This window comes from Vipera berus, assembly GCF_964194415.1.
Source record: "Vipera berus genome assembly, chromosome: 12".
Classification (NCBI taxonomy): Eukaryota; Metazoa; Chordata; class Lepidosauria; order Squamata; family Viperidae; genus Vipera; species Vipera berus.
Window position 1 is genome coordinate 16,288,387 of NC_138215.1, and position 19,368 is coordinate 16,307,754.

The window sequence follows — 19,368 nt, forward strand, 5'->3', positions numbered from 1 at the left end:
TAATTTGTGTACGTAGTAGCGTGTTACGTGAATGCAGCCAACGCTGCATGCAAATCCTAGCATAGAGCATAAACGTCTTGTGTGTAGTTTCTTCAGCCATCTCTTGAAGTTTTATGAACACAATCGTACGTAATTCTTGACTTCTGCTTAATGACCATCCAAAGTTATGATGGCAGTGAAAACAATGGCTGATGACTGGTCCTCACATTTATGACGGTTGCAACATCCCTGGGGTCAGAATTTAGGTGCTTGGCAACTGGCATGTATTTACGACAGCTGCCAGGTCCTGGGGACACATGAGCATCGTTTTGTTTGTTGAGCAAGGCACCTATCATGATTTAGCATGTCGCACCCATCTCACTGATCCAATCCAATTTATTTTTAATTGTTGGTCGCTTTTGAGATCCTTTTCCTCTGCTTAAATCGAAGAATGGAATCTATAGTTCTAATTATGGTTTTTTTTCCAAAAAAATATGGGTTTACCTTATTTGCATTCCTTTCCTGCACGAGCACATGTCTTTCCGAAGAAAGAGACTATTCAGGGTAACTGCTCCGATCAGAAAGAAAAGCTGCCTCACGGCCTGCTTTAAAAGCTCCGGGTCTAAGCCGTTCTGACACAGGGTGGTATAAAAATAGCTGAGCTGTTGCAAGATGGAGGTCATGGTGTAAGCATCCGTGTCATCAATGCTAGAAGACCGTTTCCGAAATCCAGTTGGTTTTAAGCCCGAAATCCCCTGAAGACTTTCATACTCCAGCATGCCTGGCACTGTAAAAGATAACAGGAAGCAAGCAAAGAAAGAAAAAAAAAGTAAAAATAAGGAATTTGTTTAGCTTTGGAAACCAAAGGTGGGTTGAAATCTGCTACCCGTTCTTTAAATACCATCCTCCTTATTCTGATTGAAACCAAAAAAAAGAGAGAGTGGGCTGCTTCCTCAGAAACTACTTTTCAGCATCTTGTCATTCGTGGATGCTGAAAATGGAGATAAAAGCCAGGCAGTTTTTTTGAAATTGACAGCGTCTCCATTTGCCCTAGCATATGCAATCTTTTGATCAGTAAATAAATTATTCAACACAGGACGGCTGGATTCAAATTCACAGAGGTGACTTTCAGTTAATGACCAAAATATGCATTTTCTAAGCACTCTAGAGACTTAGTTCTTGAATAAGAAAGTTGTTTTTGAGAACAAGTCCCTGTCAGAATCTGTTGCTGTTGATTTTGGCTCGGTACAACCGTCAAGATCTCGAGGAAAGCACTGCCTATGGACCTCTGAGTCTGACAGTGCGGTGCAGTGGTTAAGGTGGAGAACCCCCTCAATCATGGAGGTTCACTGGGTGACTTTGAGCCAGTCACACAGCCCACTCAATCACGTAAGGTGGTAAACTGAAGTTTGGAAAGAGAAAGAAAGAAAGAAAGAAAGAAAGAAAGAAAGAAAGAAAGAAAGAAAGAAAGAAAGAAAGAAAGAAAGAAAGAAAGAAAGAAAGAAAGAAAGAAAGAAAGAAGAAGAAAGAAGGGAGGGAGGGAGGGAGGGAGGGAGGGAGGGAAGGAAGGAAGGAAGGAAGGAAGGAAGGAAGGTAGGAAGGAAGGAAGGGAGGAAGGAAGGAAGGAAGGAAGGAAGGAAGGAAGGGAGAGCTACCAAGTTTGGCTGGAATAACTGAACCAGGGAAATGCGAGAAAATCTTTTCTGTGACTGCTAAAATATTTGGGCTATCATTACAAGTGGGTCCTTGACTTTATGATCACCCAACCTCAGTGACCATCCAAAGATACAAGCCTACATGCCTACAAAAAGGGAGTTATCACACCAGTTCCAGCTGGGATCCTGTCACGTGACCACATTTTACAACGGTTCTGGCAAACCCACAAAGGTTTGCCTAATGACCACAGCATTTGTTTTGCAACAGTTGCATTGGCTTTAACGACCGCCACAAAAACAGTTGCAAAATCAGGCCAGCCCTATGACGGCTGTCACGGCCTACGACTATAATGGGCAAACTCATTGCGGTCATTTGTCAAGGACTGCCTGCGTTATCACAGGTCTGAAAACAGGAGTTGTGCTCTTGCCAGCCTCTTGTACAAACCCTGATCATGTGCATAACCTGACTTGCTCCCTTGCAACCATTTCACTGATAATGTTTCCCTTCAAATAGCAGCTTGATACATGGACATTGTATTTTGTTCTCAAATTCCATCAGTGATTCAGTAGCTTAATTGGATACAGTCACCGATAGCCACTCTTTCAGCCTGTCAGAGCAACAGCACAATTTTTATGCCCATAAACCTAGAAAAAAAAATCTCAGAGAATTGAATCCTAGGGCAATGAACAGAAAATCATAGTTTAAGGCTCCACATTCATCACAAACCTTAAAGAAACAAAGAAAGAACCAGAATTCACTCAAGCCGTTCACAGTCACATAAACATTTGAGCTAAATGTTTCAGAATCGCCTTCTCTTTTAACTCTCGAATTTCCCAATGAGGTTTCAAATAAGGAGAGGCTTTATAAAATCTATGACTGCTAATGTTGATCTAACTCCTTACCTATCATTGGCTGAATACTGGTCTCCATTACACTGATAAACTGATAATATATACGAATGGCAAGATCACTAAGAACCTGCCTATATTCGGACAGGTCAAAGTGGATCAGATTGTTCTTATTTTGTTGCGGTGTGTTGTGCTTCATGAATTCCTGAAAGTCAATTGCAGCATTATCAACATGTGGCAATTAAGATCACAAACAAATTACACATTTATCAAACTAGTACAGAACCTTTAAGGTAGCTCAGCCAACAGTATCCATGTGCATATTTTTTGCCTCTAGGACAGGGGTCTGAGCACAGGATGGTGAGCACAACGATGGAGGCAGTTCTTTCCAGCCAATCAGCACAATGCTAGGATGGTGTATTAAGCCAGAGGTCCCCAACGTTTGGGCACCAGACCGGTTCCATGGGGAGAGATTTTTCTGCGGACATGAGGGGGGGAACGTGGTTTTGTGTGCTTCCTACATCCCGTGGACGGGGCTTTGCTTGTTTGTGCGGACCGGTTGCTGGAAAGCCACGGCCCTGTACTGGTCCACAGCCCAAGGGTTGGGGACCCCTGTATTAAGCCATTCATGAACACAAGCCTAGGATGAATTTAATCTTACCTCTTCCCCACTGTATTGTTTCAGACAGTTAAGAAAATGGCACGTATTGGAAAGCCAGAAGGATAACATCTCAAAGTCTTCGGCATGTTCCTAAATAATGAGACACTTTTCTTTAATTTTATATTTTATACGCACCAATTAAAAAAAGGGTGGAACTCTCTTGACAACCGCCTTGCTTATCAACAGAAATCCTGGTCCCAGTTATGGTTGTAAGCTGAGACTATCTGTATATAAGCCATGGCTTGGTGAAACCGTGAACCCAATCAATGTCTGCCTTCACGTACTGAACTGAGCCATAATGCAGACCATTTTGCTGAACACAATGCACTGACCTGGCAATTCTAGCTTGTAAAAATCTGTCTTGGGTATATGTGTGAACCAGACCATTGACCGTTGAAAATGATCACAAGTTGGGTAATCCTTGACTTGCAGCCATTCATTTAGTGACCGAAGTTACAACAGTGGTGGGGGGAAAAAAGACTTACAACCATTTTCCACACTTGTAACTTTTGCAGCATCCCCGTAGTCACATGATCAAAATTTGCATGCTCGAGCTGTCACTGCAGCGACACACGCCTGGTTGCGTCCTTCCTAGAGCCAGCGTTGGCAGTTTCTGTTTTGTAAACATTCCCACAGAATTGCCCTGTGCGTCCTCTGAAAAGGAAACTCAAGTGATCCTTACCTTAATGACTTGTTTGATGCCGCTGATTGCCATGTTCATAAACGACTTCAGCATACTGTCGTCGTTCAAATAATCCACATATCTGACGCACATGAAGAGGATATGAGCTGGCAGGCCAGGAATCATGTTAACTACTACTCCACGGGGTTTCAGATCTGCATGGGTAGTAAAATTTAAGATTTAATGGGAGCTCAAAGAGGTTGACGGTTCCAATTTCCATGTTTTTGACGCAGGTTCTACACTACGAAGGTAAGGAAGCATTCAGTACATGATAGGCTGTATCTGAGATAGATTTGGAAAAGCTGTGCTACCCACTCACCCAAATACTATTGAGCTACCAGCCTCTTGACCAGGGGTAGGCAACCTCGGCTCTTTTATGACTCATGGACTTCAACTCCATGAGTCAGCTATGCTGACTCAGGAATTCTGGGAGTTGAAGTCCATGAGTCATAAAAGAGCCGAGGTTGCCTACACCTGCTCTTAACCATTAGATTAAGGCTGCTCAAAGTTGTAGGTTCATGCTTTGTGAACATCATTTAGGGAGAGAAGGAAGGAAGGAGAGAGGAAGGAAGGGGAGGAAGGGAAGGAAGGGAAGGAAGGGAAGGAAGGAAGGAAGGAAGGAAGGAAGGAAGGAAGGAAGGAAGGAAGGAAGGAAGGAAGGAAGGAAGGAAGGAAGATCTACACCTGCTCTTGACCATTAGATTAAGGCTGCTCAAAGTTGTAGGTTCATGCTTTGTGAACATCATTTAGGGAGAGAAGGAAGGAAGGAGAGAGGAAGGAAGGGGAGGAAGGGAAGGAAGGAAGGAAGGAAGGAAGGAAGGAAGGAAGGAAGGAAGGAAGGAAGATCTCAATAACAATCTGATTGTTTTTCTGCTGAGACTTACAGTGATGGTAAATCAGAGAAGGATAAGGAAATTCAGGATTCTGGAGTCTTCCAAGGTTTAAGCTTGAAGAATGAACAGTTGATAGAGAAGTTACAGAAAAAGACACAGACATGAAGCCCCCTCCCCACTACTCAAATATAAGCAGCCTTGTAAACCACAAGAAAGAAGAGGAAAACGGTAAGGACTGATCACAGCCCACAGTCTTTAATAACATTGATTTGTTGGGGTTTGCCTAGGGCCCTACTTTAACGGAAAAGCAAATTGTTAAGGACGTACCAAGGATCAGGTTTTGAACGATTTTTCCTTCATCCTCTTTTCTGTATTGCAACATTCCCATGTATTCTCTTAGCACCGAAGATGGAGATTCTTCATTGCCTGTTCAGTATCAAAACATAATTACTTCTAGAGAAAAATAAACGCAACCAGTGTCCCAAAATTGTATTTTAAGATGCGAAGTGTTGTGTGTGAAAAATTCTTACCTGTCTCAATGGATTTTTTAAGGGTTCTGATCTGATCCTGAAGCTTCTTTATCAACCGGTCTTTCTTATCCAGCTCTTCTTCTAGATCCTAGGATGTTGATAGGGTTGAGGAAGAAAAACGCACATTAAAAAAGGCTCTGTCGGTTGCAGGAAGGTCATACGCCAACTGTGTATCTTTACCTAGTAGACAACTACTGAACAGTACGCTCACACAGAGAAGGCCTCCTCAGGGTACCGTCGGCTAGACAATGTCGGCTTGCGACCCCCCAGGGGAAGAGCCTTCTCTGTGGGAGCGTCAGCCCTGTGGAACCAGCTCCCACCTGAGCTTCGGATGGCCCAAGATCTCCAGTCCTTTCGCCGCGGCCTCAAAACACTCCTTTTTTCACCTGGCTGACCTGGACTGACAGGGATTTTAATTATGTTTACAATTTTAACTCTAATCTTTAATTTATTTCAATTTTTAATTTTAATTTACTGTACAGAGACCTTTAATTGTTGTTGTTGTTAGCCGCCCTGAGTCCTTCGGGAGATAGGGCGGGATACAAGTCCCATTAATAAAATAAAATAAAATAAATAAGTGCTAGAAAGCCACTTTCCTTCTGACATAGAGTACCAACAAAGTAGAGCAAGGCTCTTCAAACTTGGCAGCTTTAAGACTTGTGGACTTCAACTCCCAGAATTCCTCAGCCAGTCGGCTGAGGAATTCTGGGAGTTGAAGTCCACAAGTCTTAAAGTTGCCAAGTTTGAAGACCCCTGGAGTAGAGCCCAAAGTTTGGAAAGCCTTCATCTCAAGGCGATAGGTACTTCGTCAATGAAATCCATCTTTTAAAAGGATGCAGCTAGTGTAAATGAACTCTTTTATGACAGTTATGCAAATGAACAAGTTTACAAGCTTATCTCTCGTTATCTAATTTTCTTAATAAAGGATGGAGGGACCTGTCTACGGAGATCTGCAATCCTCCTCGTCATGCTTGTCCCAACGCTGCTTTTTCCAAAAGGCAACTGGACTTTTTTCTCTTTCTCTCTCTTGAAAACATTTCACTTCTCCTCCAAGAAGCTTCTTCAGTTTACTTCAAAGGAGAAAAAAAAACCCAAGAAAGTACAGTTGCCTTTTGGGAAAAGCAGCATTGGGGACTTGCTTAAATTTTTAGCAGTTGATCATAAACGTTTCCAAGCTTCTGGGTCTTTCTTACTGTATTTTCCATGGTGAGATACACGACGTCCTGCCATGTTTGGCTTCCATTTGCTCTTTCAGGCCGCTTCTGCAGATGGCCAGTGTCCCTCTGAAACTCTGGAAATGTCTTTCCTTTAGTGGACATTTCCTTTGGAAGTGGCAGGGCTCTAAAAAGCATAAAATAACTTGAACCTCTCCTGTGCAACAAACAACTTTTTTTTTTGCTGCTCGGGGAGTCAAGGATTTCCTTGGTGAGCCTTGGTGGAGCAGTGGGCTAATGCCTCCTTAAGTAACACCAGCTGCCTGCAATTAGTGCAGGTTCGAGTCCCACCAGGCTCAAGGTTGACTCAGCCTTCCATCCTTCCAAGGTAGGTAAAATGTAGACCCAGATTGTTGGGGGCAATAAGCTGACTTTGTAATAATGCCGCTTGGGGGGGGGGGCGAAAGCCCTAATAAGCAGGCATATACATAGAATGAAGGCTATTGCTAAGCACATTGATTTGTGCCTCTTAGATTGTAAGCCGCCCTGAGTCTTCGGAGAAGGGCGGGATATAAATGGGATTAAAATAATAAATAAATAAATAAATAAAAATATTCTATGTTCCACTTTCTGTGCATCTCAAGCTCATTTTTTTTAATCCCAAGGTAAGAAAAACAAAATCCCTCCTACCCTTTTTTATTTAAAGGAAGTGTGGGGTGGGGTGGGGGTCGTCATTCTGCAGAAATCAGCCAATGAAATCTTTTGAAGCTGTTCAATGAAACTGCCGGTTATTGTGTAGTGGGTTCTGGACCACATGGAAGACAGCAGGCAGTTGAGTACAGCATCAGCTCTTTATGGTGGGTAGAACTGTACTGAACAAAGGGGGTTACCTGTACCCCTTATAAACCTTGCCAGGTACGCTCCCGGCCAATCTGTTCATCTGAATCTCCCGCCGAAAGCTAACCAGCCAATACGGTAATGGTACAGCACCACCTGGTGGTATTTGCTGAGCTGTTGTTTAAACCCCATACATAACACCGGTTGCAAAACTTAGAAACCCTTTCTGGAATAAGTGGCAATTTCTTATAAGTTTCCATCATAATTAGTCATTTCAGGTCTTCCTTTCTATTTAATCTGGCTGTGTTTGCACAACACAAGTGAACACAAGGCAGCCAACCGTATTTTAGGCTACCAAGTTAGACAAACTCATCCCCATATCACCTAGTTCAGGGGTAGGCAACCTCGGCTCTTTTATGGCTCATGGACTTCAACTCCCAGAATTCCTGAGTCAGCTCAGGAATTCTGGGAGTTGAAGTCCATGAGTCATAAAAGAGCCGAGGTTGCCTACCCCTGACCTAGTTAAAATTCAGAAGGTTTGTGAAGCCAGAACATAAACTGTGGTTAGGTCAATCATTTTACGAAACTACTGACTCAGGAATTCTGGGACTTGAAGTCCATGAGTCATAAAAGAGCCGAGGTTGCCTACCCCTGACCTAGTTAAAATTCAGAAGGGATATAAGTCCCTTATATGTGAAGCCAGAACATAAACTGTGGTTAGGTCAATCATTTTACGAAACTACTGCTTCTAAAGTTTAGTGCCCAGATAAATCTAGATTATCATCATTATTATTATTTTTCAGATTTAAGTCTGCTTACTGTTTTGGTGAGGGTTCCTCATCTGTGTTTTGATCTGTCCAGTCTTCCATTTTCTCTTCAACAGTAAAGATAAACATTTTAATCCCTGGACTCACATTATAATTTAATACCTTTAATGACAGTATGATGATGACGGTGACAGTAATCATATTTTTATTTGCTAGAAAGAGAGGCTGAATGGGATCTAGGAAGAATAATAAAGCAATACAGGAAAACAATGGAGATACGAAAGAGGAAAAATAACCCAGATATTTGCAAAGTTCATCAGGCAGGCCCTGCAGATGCATAATATGAATGATGCAGCAAGAATCGCCATATATAATATGACTTTACATTAAACAGAGAAAACAATTTCACAGAACATGAATAATTAAGACTTTCTAAAGTGCAGCCTATCATCCACCACTGGCTGTTACTAGGCAGCAGTTTATGGATGGCAGAGTTTTAAAGCCTCATAAAACATGAAGATTATACAGAATAAAAAGCCTTCCAATAATTGTTCTCTTTTTAAAAAAAAACGATAGATGAAATGAGAAACCTGGCCCATTTAAGAAACCTGGAGTCTTTTCTCTTGAAATATGCTTTTCCTTTGAAATAGGCTTTTCCTTCCTCTTCTCTCTCTCTCTCTCTCTCTCTCTCTCTCTCTCTCTCTCTCTCTCTCTCTCTCTCTCTGTGTGTGTGTGTGTGTGTGTGTGTGTGTGTGTGCTTGTGTGTGATTATAAGCTCAAATCAACTCACTGCAGAATGAAGCCCTCTTTGTTGAATGTTATGGACTATAATCTGGTCCAATGAAGGTTGCTAGACAGAAATATTTCGATTTCCCCTCTTGGGCTAAAAGAGTAACCAACACAAACGTTGAAGTGTTGAGAGTCTCTGGTAGGCTTCCAAGATTCTATTTCAGGGCCTCTCCAAACTTGGAAACTTTAAGACTTGTGGACTTCAACCTCCAGGATTCCCTATCCTTAAGAGCAGGGGTCTTCAAACTTGGCTCTTTTATGACTTGTGGAATTGCCTGGCTGAAGAATTCTGGGCGTTGAAGTCCACAAGTCATAAAAGGGTCAAGTCTGAAGACCCCTACCTAAGAGTATTAAAGTAGGCTTTGAGTGGCTCCTTTTTCCTACCCTGGCAAATCTTGGAAGGGCAAGCAATATGAAATCAACCTATCTAGATCAATCCTTTTTTTACAGATCGTGGCTCTCCCAGATGAGACAGCTTTTCCCCAGACCAGTTTCATCCCACAGGAGCATGGGGGTCTGTAGAGGAGGGAAGGGGGAGGCAGGAATAATGTCCCATGCCATTATGACATCATTGTAGAAGGAGAACCATTACACAATGCATGACATGACTGTGATGATGCCAGGACATGCATGATACTATTCTGGCTTCTCTTAGATGGGCATGCCAGAAACTAAAACCGTGACTGAGCCTATGCACACCACTCAACCCTGTTCCCGTCTCACCAGAGTAGAAAACCCATGGCAAAAATACATTCTCCCTATGGTGTAAATGTCAAGGTAATGATTTCACAGCTAACCAGCTTGTGTAATGTGAGATGTATGATGTAATGATGGGAATGACTCAGCAAGGTCTGTGTGCCTTTAAGAGCCAGCTGGGTCTGTGTCTCTTTAAGAGCCTTTGTATAAAAGGAAGGCTCCACTGCTGTGTTCCCTCTCTTCCGTTTCCTGCTGTAACTGTGGTGTGCTGGATCCTGCTGTATTGGCACATGTACGTATATTGTTCCTGGTGTATGATAGTGTAGATAATGTAAGATAAACTGCCATTTAGTATAGACCGCAGTTTACTGTGTAAAGGTAAAGGTAAAGGTTCCCCTGCACATGCGTGCTAGTCGTTTCCGACTCTAGGGGCCGGTGCTCATCTCAGTTTCAAAGCCGAAGAGCCAGCGCTTGTCCGAGGACGTCTCCGTGGTCATGTGGCCGGCATGACTAGACGCCAAAGGCGCACGGAACGCTGTTTCCTTCCCACCGTAGTGGTCCCTATTTTTCTACTTGCATTTTTACGTGCTTTCGAACTGCTAGGCGCTCACTCTGTTACACGGCACTTGGGATTCGACCCACCAAACTGCCGATCTTCTGATCGACAAGCTCAGCGTCCTAATTATCTCGCGCGATAAGACTGTGCACGCTCTGATGGCAAATTACCGCTTTTCTTGGCAAGTTCATCTTGAAGACGATGCTCAAGATCCAGCTTCTCCTTCTGAAGTTCAGAAACCTGCAGCTTAAGGTCGGGCATCATCTTCATCAAAAAAGGAACAAGGGTAGGGAAGAGTCCGATGACTATGTTATTCAACAGCTCTAAATTTATTATAATAACAGCAAAACAAGAATGGCCTTCTCCAGTAATTATTATCCACTTTCTTTGAACCAGAGAAGATCTACACAAAATCAAGCCCAGCAGCTTTGAAGCGGATGGTTAAAAACAAGCAACATGCTTGCATGCAAGAACAGCAGGCCAGTTTGTTAATACAGGTAGTTCTCAACTTACAACCACTGGTTTAGCAACTATCTGAAGCTATAACAGCACTGAGAAAAGTGATTTACAATCAGTGTCTATGGAGATTCTCAGTCATCCAGGTCATGGTTGTCCCAAAGGTGCTTTTTCAAGAGGCAACGGGACTTTCTTGTTTTTCCTTGAAGACGTTTCGCTTCTCATCCAGGAAGCTTCTTCAGCTCTGACTGAATGGTGGGGAATGGAAGGATTTATACTCCTTGCAGACAGCTGGTCATTTGTCTTCTTTTAGAGAGCCGTTGAGGCCACTTGGAGGTTTGTCTGTGTCTTCAAGGTCCCCTGACGAGTGCAAATGGGTGTGGAGCCTTCTTGGAACTGCTTTCAGCACACCCACACCCACTCAGGTGACCTGGAAGACATAGACAAACCTCCAAGTGGCCTCAACGACTCTCTGAAAGAAGACAAATGACCAGCTGTCTGCAAGGAATATAAATCCTTCCATTCCCCACCATCCAGTCAGAGCTGAAGAAGCTTCCTGGATGAGAAGCGAAACGTCTTCAAATAAAAACAAGAAAGTCCAGTTGCCTCGTGAAAAAGCACCTTTGAGATTTATGACCAGTTCTCGCTCTTAATGACCATCGCAAGCATCCCCACGGTCACGTGATCAAATTTTGGGCTCTTGACAACTGCATGTATTTACAACGGTTGCAGGGATCCGGGATCACATGGTGGCCATTTGTGGCTTTCCCAGCAAAGTCAACGGGGAAAGGTAGATTGGTTTAATGACTCTGTGATTCACTTAACAACTGCGGCAACAATTGTGACCAAAAAAAAGGTCATGAAATGGGACGCGATTCTGGTTGCAATTGTGGCTGTAAGTTGAGAACTACCTGTAGCTACAACTGATTTTTGCTCTCTGCTTACCTGTTTCTATTTGGAAGCCACTTGGTTCTAGAAGAGATTTCTAAGTTCTATAATAATCCTCACCATGTTCTCTGAGGTTAGCCTGGCAACCTGGAGACGGATACATTCCTTAGTGTTGTTTTCCTCCCGGAAGAGTTTCTGTAGGCGGGTGCTCTCTTGACTAAGATGGTTTACTTTAGCATTCAGATCCTCTATCTCCCTTTCGTAGTTCTCTTTCTGATCCTGGAAATGTTTTTCCAAAACTCTGCAGGAAGAACAAAAAATAAAATAGCGTACAAGAAACAGGATAGCCATCATAATGCAATGCTTGTCTTCACCAAAACAGCAAAAGAAATCCAGAAAAATGGTATTTGGCATCAATCCGTAAAAAAAAAAACACCTGTTAACAAGGATAGAACTTTTTAGATTAGATAGAAATTTAGGCCAATTGTAATTCTGGCATGATTCTTATTACACCTTTGCTGATTACTGAATGCCGATTTGACACCAATAATGGTTAGGATGCACAGCACTAATGTAATGTTATTGCAACATTTTTACTCAGTTTTATGTAGCTTGTAAATCTCTTTTCTTTTTTCTTTATCTTGTTTCTTTTCTGCTTTATCTGTGCTGAGCTTTCAACTATCTATTAAATAAAAGGAATGTTGTTTAAGAAAACCATCCAATTCAAGCTTATTCCCTTCCATAACTTGTGTGCAGAAGGATGGATGACTTCCTTCGTTAAGTAAGCTTCAGCCGTCTTCAGTTTGGTCATCCAGAAAGACTAAGCTGGCAACTTTCAAGGCTACTAGAAGGTGCAGTTTCATAAGTTTTAGATGGCTTTGGGCCAAGAAAGGTGGATCTAAGCAGAAGGCACCCCAGCAATTAAACTATTACCATGTTGAGCAGGGATTTCGAAACTTAAAGACTTGCGGACTTCAACTTCCATCATGGCTGGTTGGGGAATTCTGGGAATTGAGGCCCACAAGTCTTAAAGTTGCCAACTTTGGGAAACCTCTCCATTCGGAAATATGGAGAGTTACACAAGTTTGAAGACCCAAATTTCTTTACCACTGGTAATTTTAACCTCTGGAAGCACATAGGTTCCACATCCTGATATGCAACAGACAGAAAACAGCATATTGAAACAATAGGGTTGGAAGGAGCTGAACTTCCTACTCAGTGAAAAAAAAAATCCAAATTAAGGCATCCAGGGATTGGCCCCTCCTTGAGCATCTGCAAAGAACAGGAGACCACCAACTCTGTGAGTAATTGGCATTGGCTTAAAAGACAAGTTAAAGGATTAAAGTTAATTTAGACCTGAGTAGAGTGGTTTCCCAGAACATGTTTTTCATCTAATGGAATGCATTTCTTTTCTATTTACTTGCATAAGACATAGTTAGCCAAGGAGAGTTTAAGATTTAGTCCATCACATCAAATCCTTAGTATTCGCAGACCAAATACCCAGTATTAAAAAAAAAGAAAGCTGAGATAACAGAGTAGGTTTAAACCATGTCAAAGGTAAGCTGCTGAAACTTTTAAATTAAGCCTTGCGGTAAACAGAACCATAGAACAGAGCTACTGACCCACCGTTTGGACAGTCAAGATGCTGTGTTTTCTTTTCCATAATCTTTGAGACTGACTGATGCAGTTTGTGGGTATCTGTCTCCAAAACTATCTAACCAGACTGCATCTATCTCCCCCAAAACCTAGAAGCATCCAAGACCTAGTTTGACGAATCTAAATGTACAATGAAGTTATCTAAGGCTTAGATTCAAACAGCTGGACTGATTTCTACTGCTTTTCTTGTAAATACAGCATGAAGCGTCAATGTTTCAGCCAAAGAGAAAGAGAAACCCACTTTCTGCTCAGTGCCTATTCTCATAAGTCAAGGTTGACAATTAAAACTGAGGATGGAGTTGAGGATTCTGGTAGCCCCTTTTCTGATCAAAACATTTTATTAAATAAAGTTTTCAAAGAGCTGAAGTTCACCAGACAGAGGAGTAAGAAACCCTGTTTCTCCAGAGCTTCTGCTCCACCGTCATCTAAGGGATGCTAAGGGAGACATCAATTTTAAACATGAAGAGCGTACCCCCACTCTACTAAAGTTCACAAGTTGCTGTTGTGGAGCAATATATATCATCATCTGGCCACCACATTACATGAAAACTCATGTTCAATGTTGTGCTTCTGTTACTCCTGCCAATATGTGACTCAGAGCTACATCCAGACCAGTGAAAGTACAGCTCACCGTGTGGCTTTTTTCAAGCCTTCATAGGCAAACCAGAGTTCACCATCTTCATTCAGATGTTGCAAGTCTTCCGGAGACAATCTGTTTGTAAGGCAGAAAGGGAAGGGGGAGGTTGAGTGGGTGAAAGATCGGTGAAGAAAAATTGGAAGCTGCTGCATTCTGGAACACCAACAAAGATGCATCAGTACCTGCTCCTCACGTCCGTAAAGTCATAGCTTTCCAAGAGTTCCTTTGTAATCTCGGACATCTTCTCTAAATGAGATTAAAAAAGAAAAGTTCCATGCATGTTGATGTTCTACTACAACCACATAGTGTTAATGACTGCATTTCCGGGTTTGCTTGCAATCAATTGTTCTGTTTCACTGACCAAGTTCCACTTGATAGCTACAAATTAGCTTCATTTAGTTTCTGGTAAGAGTTGAAATCAACAATATCTGGAACACATAGGTTCCCCATCCTGATGTGCAACAAGGAAAGAAGATAGCATATTGAAACAAAAGGGTTGGAAGGAGCTATTTAGGCCATAGACCTGATTTTTCTACTCAGTGAAAAAAGTCCAAATTAAGGCATCCAGGGATTGGCCCCTCCTTGAGCATCTGCAAAGAACAGGAGACCACCAACTCTGTGGGTAATTGGCATTGGCTTAAAAGACAAGTTAAAGGATTAAAGTTAATTTAGACATGATTAGGGTCTACTGGAATTGCATTTCTGGACTCCATAACGATTGCCTCCCATTTTCATTCCACGCTGGCTGGGGGATCCTGGGAGTTAAAGTCCACACATCTTAAAATAGCCAAGGTTGAGGAAACACTGATCTAGGAATTCTGGGAGTTGGAACCCCATCATGTCAAGAAGAGATCACATTGGAAACAGCTGCTGTAACTAAGAACATCTATGATCTTCATGCTGCCCTACACATTTTCCCAGTACGTCGTTCACTAAGTGGTCACACTGCACGCATTGAATATCCCACTAATTCAGTTTATTGAGTCAGGAAGCAGTCTTCAGAAATGCTGATTTGGAGTTTTTGCCCATTAATTCTCTCAATTTCAACCCCTTCATTTCTCCCTTTTTGTGCACAATGCCTCTATATTTCCAGAGTCATTGTATAAATGTAAACAGATGAGATCAAGATGGAAGGCTATATAATTATAGCACTTGGACTATGAAATCCATTCGCCGGCACATTTTAATTATGGGAATGAATGATGTTTTCCAATTACCTCTCATTTCGCGCTTCTGGTATTGAAGTTGCTTCTCCGCATCCAGTTTCTGAATCTGAAGGAAGTCGATTTCTTTTCGCAATTCAGGGATTGTCTGAGTTGATTAAACATTGATAGAACAAGATGTCGTTCAATGAGAAGCAAATAAGGAGGCAAAAAAATACTACAATAGCCACAATCCCAGAGATGAAATCACAGCCAGTAATTTAGAGTAGTGAAAATAAGAATAAAATGTGCAGCATATGAATATATTAATAAGTATATCAGAGTACTCCAGAAGATGGTAGAGGACAGGAAGGCCTGGAGGAATGTTGTCCATAGGGTCGCGATGGGTCGGACACGACTTCGCAGCTAACAACAACAACAAATATCAGAGTAACAGTGCACAGCGTATGAAAGTGGGAATTTGAATAAGGTAGGAAACAATTACAAATTAATATCCATTTCATTTCTTATCTTACCTTAATTTGGTTTGAAAGTTCCTTTATTTCTGTTTTTAGGCCTTCTTCAGCTTGCTGCAGTTGTTGAATCAGATTTTGCAGCTGAGCGTTTTCCTCTTTGAGACGCGTTATTTCTGCATTGAGGGACTCTATCTGTTTTTCATAATCTTGTTTTTGGCTCTGGAAATTTTTCTCCAATATTCTACAAAGATTCAGAAGGACATCCTTATCTCTCTAAGAACACGATTCTACACCTCTAAGACACAAGCCAATTACAGATGTGCAATCTCTCTCTCTCTTGTATATTGGTTTGTGGAATATAACAAGATGAAAAGTATGATATTTTTTTTAAAAAAAACACATAATAAAAGAACAGAAACAATAAACCAGCAACATTACATAAGTATAATGTTTTCATTCAGCACCCATATTTTAATCCGAAGATGTGTATTAAGTGTTTCTCAATGTTGGGAAGTTTGATGTGTGGACTTCAACTCCCAGAATTCCCCATGCTGGCTAAGGAATTCTGGGAATTAAAACCCATGCATCTTAAATTTGCTAAAGTTGAGAAACACTGATGTATATATCAATAACTTTGAAAAGAAAAAAAGAAAAAACCCCACCCTCTTTAAATGACGATCCTTTGAAAATCTAAGGAGCTGCCTTATTCCAACACTATGAGATTGACAGCACAAAGCTCATACGATTATTAAGATGTTGGTAATTAGTCTTTCCACAAGATCACAAATTCATTCCAGAAATCACAAAAGTTGTAATGTGATTGCGCCCCCTGGAGATCTGGAACTATAATTAGCAGGCCTTATTAAATACTTTTAATTTCTAAATTTATTTTCTAAATAGAGTTGTGGAAAAAGTTTGTATAAAACAGCCCAAATTATTCTTAACAAACTTCCCCACCACTGGGGACTCGTGTTAACTTTTTCAGAATTGAGCCTGTATTTTCAGAACTGAGTGTATATACTTCCTGCTCATACACCCTACTTAAATTAATACCTTTTCACTCCTTTTAAAATGATTCACTTTCTTTGCAAATGAGAAAAACAGCACTCAAAGAAAATGGCAGTTTGAATTAAGAAATTAAATTCCGTACATTCGTTGCCTTTCCTCTCTTTGAACATCAGAGAATAACTGCTTCGTCAGATTATCCAGTTTATCTGAAGGAAGATAATACTTACATTAAAAAAAAGCTTTTACGTAGAGTAAAATAATTAAAATTCAGTCAGATGTACTTTTAAAGATTATCAGGCAAAGCTTAGAAAGTTTAACTTTACTGGAAGTAATTTTACATAGCGGTCTACAATGGCTGAGAGAGACATTACAACTTTTTTTAAAAAGCCAAATCTGTATTTACCATAAAATGAATTTAATATTAAAGCATTAAAGTTGATGCCTTTAGTTATACTAAACTTAAAACTTATATATCTGCCAACTGTAATGGACAAAAGCATTTGTTCAGATAAATGCCAAGATAACAGTAAACATTTTAAAGCATGGTTGCAAGAACATTTGCATTGTGAATGTCCTTTGGTCCTTTTTTGTAAAAAAAATCTCTTGTTCCTTTATTACTGGCTATTACATTTTCAGGTTAATGAACTATGGTGTGTCTTAACCATGATTTGTAAGCCCTAAGTCTTAATTCACATAATATAAGAAGTATAAACCAGAGCTTACAAGACCGAATGACTGGATTCACTCATCACACAATGCCAAAACTGCGTTTGTGTTCAATATTCTGGTTGGTAAATTCTGCTTTCTATTATGGCCAATTGTGAAGCTAGTCTGAAAAAATGAAAGTAGCAACAAATTCTTAGCATAACAGTTGATCACACCTTTCATTTCCTCTGTTTTCTTTTGAAGTTCTTTTTTCAACTGCTTCTTCTCTTCTTGTAGCCCCAAGTTGTGATTTTCAAGTTTTAAAACTCTCTGTAAGAAGGTAAAGCAAGAAAAATAAAATCTGTGAAAACTTGTATTTTTTAAGAACTCCGCTTATTTCCTATCCATGGACGGCTGAATCACATCGCTCACAAACTGAATTCTTTTTTTTTCTTTTTTTTTCTTTTTGGCTATGTATTTTCTTATACAGGTAGTCCTTGACTTACGACCACAACTGAGCCTAAAATTGCTGTTGCTAAGGGAGACATTTGTTCAGTGAATTTTGCCCCATTTTACGACCCTTCTTTCTTCTGTCGTTAGGTGAATCACTGCACTTGTTCAATTAGGGATGTGGTTGTGAACTGAATCCGGAGTCCCCCATTGACTTTGCTTGTTGGAAGGTCGTAAAAAGGGGATCGCGTGACCCTGGGGCGCTGCAACCGTCGTAAATATGAACCCTTTGCCAAGTCTCTGAATTCTGATCCCGTGACCATGAGGAGGCTGCAATCCTCGTAAGTATGAAAAATGGTCATAACTTACTTTTTTTTAGTAACTTTGAACAGTCACTAAATGAAGTAAGTCGAAGGTTATCTACCTGTGCATCCTCTTATGCCTCACCTGTTCAAAGCCCACCCGGTTCTTCTTCTCATTTTCTTCAGATAGCTTTCTTTGCCCAGTCAATTTTTCAAGGTCCCGTTGAAGCTTTTGAATGGTCTCTACATCACTGGAGTGATTTGAAGCAAGGGTGGTCAGCTTTTCCAGCAAGCTATGGTTTTCCCTATTCTAAAATCAGGATAAAAGCATACGTTAGGCAAGGTAATAAAAATGCCCTAAGTCACTGAATATAAAGGTGGGTCCTCTTAGCTACCTGGTCCTCCAGTTTCTTCTGGAGACGCTGGACTCTGTATGAAAGTTGGATGTTCAGGACGAAACGGCGAATACTCTGGAATCGGCGTCTTGCAAGCCACGCCCGGGCATACTTCTGGAGGATTAAAGCTTTCTGTTCTTCAAGCATCTTTGTAAGAAAATTTCATTTATTTATTTATCAAACTTAGAAACCGCCTTCTCCCTCGCAGAGCAGGTGAGCAAATTGAGAGCACGCCTCATCATTTAAAAACTGTTTCAGGGAACAGTTGACTAATTTGCTTAAATAGTAAATAAATTCATCTGCAAAGACTGTAACAAGGGGAGTCGGTATGGAAAACATAGAGAGTCCTAAACACAGGTGACAAAAGACCATGGCAGTCAATAGCAGTCAATGGGAAATGGAGAGGGCACTGGTATGTTCTTACTTATCGCTTGCTCAGCTACATCACAGAATGACAGAGTTGGAAGGGACCTTGGAGGTCTTCTAGTCCAACCCCCTGCTCAGGCAGGAAACCCTACATCCTTTCAGAGAAATGGTTGTCCAATCTCTTCTTAAAAACCTCCACCGTTGGAGCATCCACAACTTCTGGAGGCACATCATTCCACTAATTAATTATTCTCACTGTCAGGAAATTCCTCCTTAATTCCAGGTCGCTTCTCTCCTTGATTCATTTCCATCCGTTGGTTCTTGTCCTGCCTTCAGGTGCTTTGGAGAATAGATTGACCCCCTCTTTTTTGTGGCAACCCGAGATAGTGGAACACGGCTATCATGGACACACTATTCTACAACATGTTCTAGTTCCAGTTAATCAGAAGATGCTGATCAGCATGAGGAACCCTCAACTTGCCTCTGCAGTTAAGGCATTGTTAAGGCATTGCAACATAGCTGCTGTAAAGCGAAACCCCCTTATCCACATTCCTTACTGAACATTAACTATGAAACACCAACAATGGCATCTTGGTGGGCTTCGTTTCAATGATCTGTGTTACCTTCCTGTATTTCTTCCTTGCTAGGAATCCTCGCACAAAGGCCTGGATCGTCAAAGCAGCCACACGGATGAGCTGGCAAAGTCTACGCACTAAATATCCTCGGCTGTATTTCTGGATAACTATGGCAGCCCAGGTTTCCTTCAGGGCCCTGGCAGTTATAGTTTTCCTGGAGGGAAAAAAAAAGGAATGAGATGTTTAGTAGTGAAAGTCTTCCTTTGAAGACACCTTCTCGAGAAGGTGCTTTCTACCCAACCATTACTGCTTGGATCTGTCTCATGAGTCTAACCCGGAGATCTGCAAACCTGGCCACTTTTAAGACTTGTGAACTGTACGAAA

At 41.3% G+C, this 19,368-nt stretch overlaps 1 protein-coding gene across 2 annotated transcripts in view; it reads right to left on the reverse strand.

The window, feature by feature from the left end:
- Positions 1-19,368, reverse strand: part of MYO5C (myosin VC) — a 41,557-nt gene that overhangs the window by 4,319 nt on the left and 17,870 nt on the right. The window contains exons 21-39 of one of the 2 annotated variants that reach the window (XM_081337382.1): positions 19,033-19,198; positions 18,044-18,157; positions 17,794-17,958; positions 17,133-17,226; positions 16,394-16,457; positions 15,304-15,484; positions 14,843-14,936; positions 13,808-13,871; positions 13,620-13,700; positions 11,453-11,633; positions 10,159-10,252; positions 8,000-8,054; positions 6,383-6,530; positions 5,190-5,277; positions 4,987-5,085; positions 3,827-3,981; positions 3,145-3,234; positions 2,538-2,688; positions 484-766 (exon numbers count right to left, since the gene is read on the reverse strand). In XM_081337382.1, the coding sequence (XP_081193508.1) occupies positions 484-766; positions 2,538-2,688; positions 3,145-3,234; positions 3,827-3,981; positions 4,987-5,085; positions 5,190-5,277; positions 6,383-6,530; positions 8,000-8,054; positions 10,159-10,252; positions 11,453-11,633; positions 13,620-13,700; positions 13,808-13,871; positions 14,843-14,936; positions 15,304-15,484; positions 16,394-16,457; positions 17,133-17,226; positions 17,794-17,958; positions 18,044-18,157; positions 19,033-19,198 (2,367 nt within the window). Of the gene's footprint in view, positions 1-483; positions 767-2,537; positions 2,689-3,144; positions 3,235-3,826; positions 3,982-4,986; positions 5,086-5,189; positions 5,278-6,382; positions 6,531-7,999; positions 8,055-10,158; positions 10,253-11,452; positions 11,634-13,619; positions 13,701-13,807; positions 13,872-14,842; positions 14,937-15,303; positions 15,485-16,393; positions 16,458-17,132; positions 17,227-17,793; positions 17,959-18,043; positions 18,191-19,032; positions 19,199-19,368 lie in introns of both variants that reach the window. The other variant, XM_081337381.1, reaches the window with a different exon arrangement.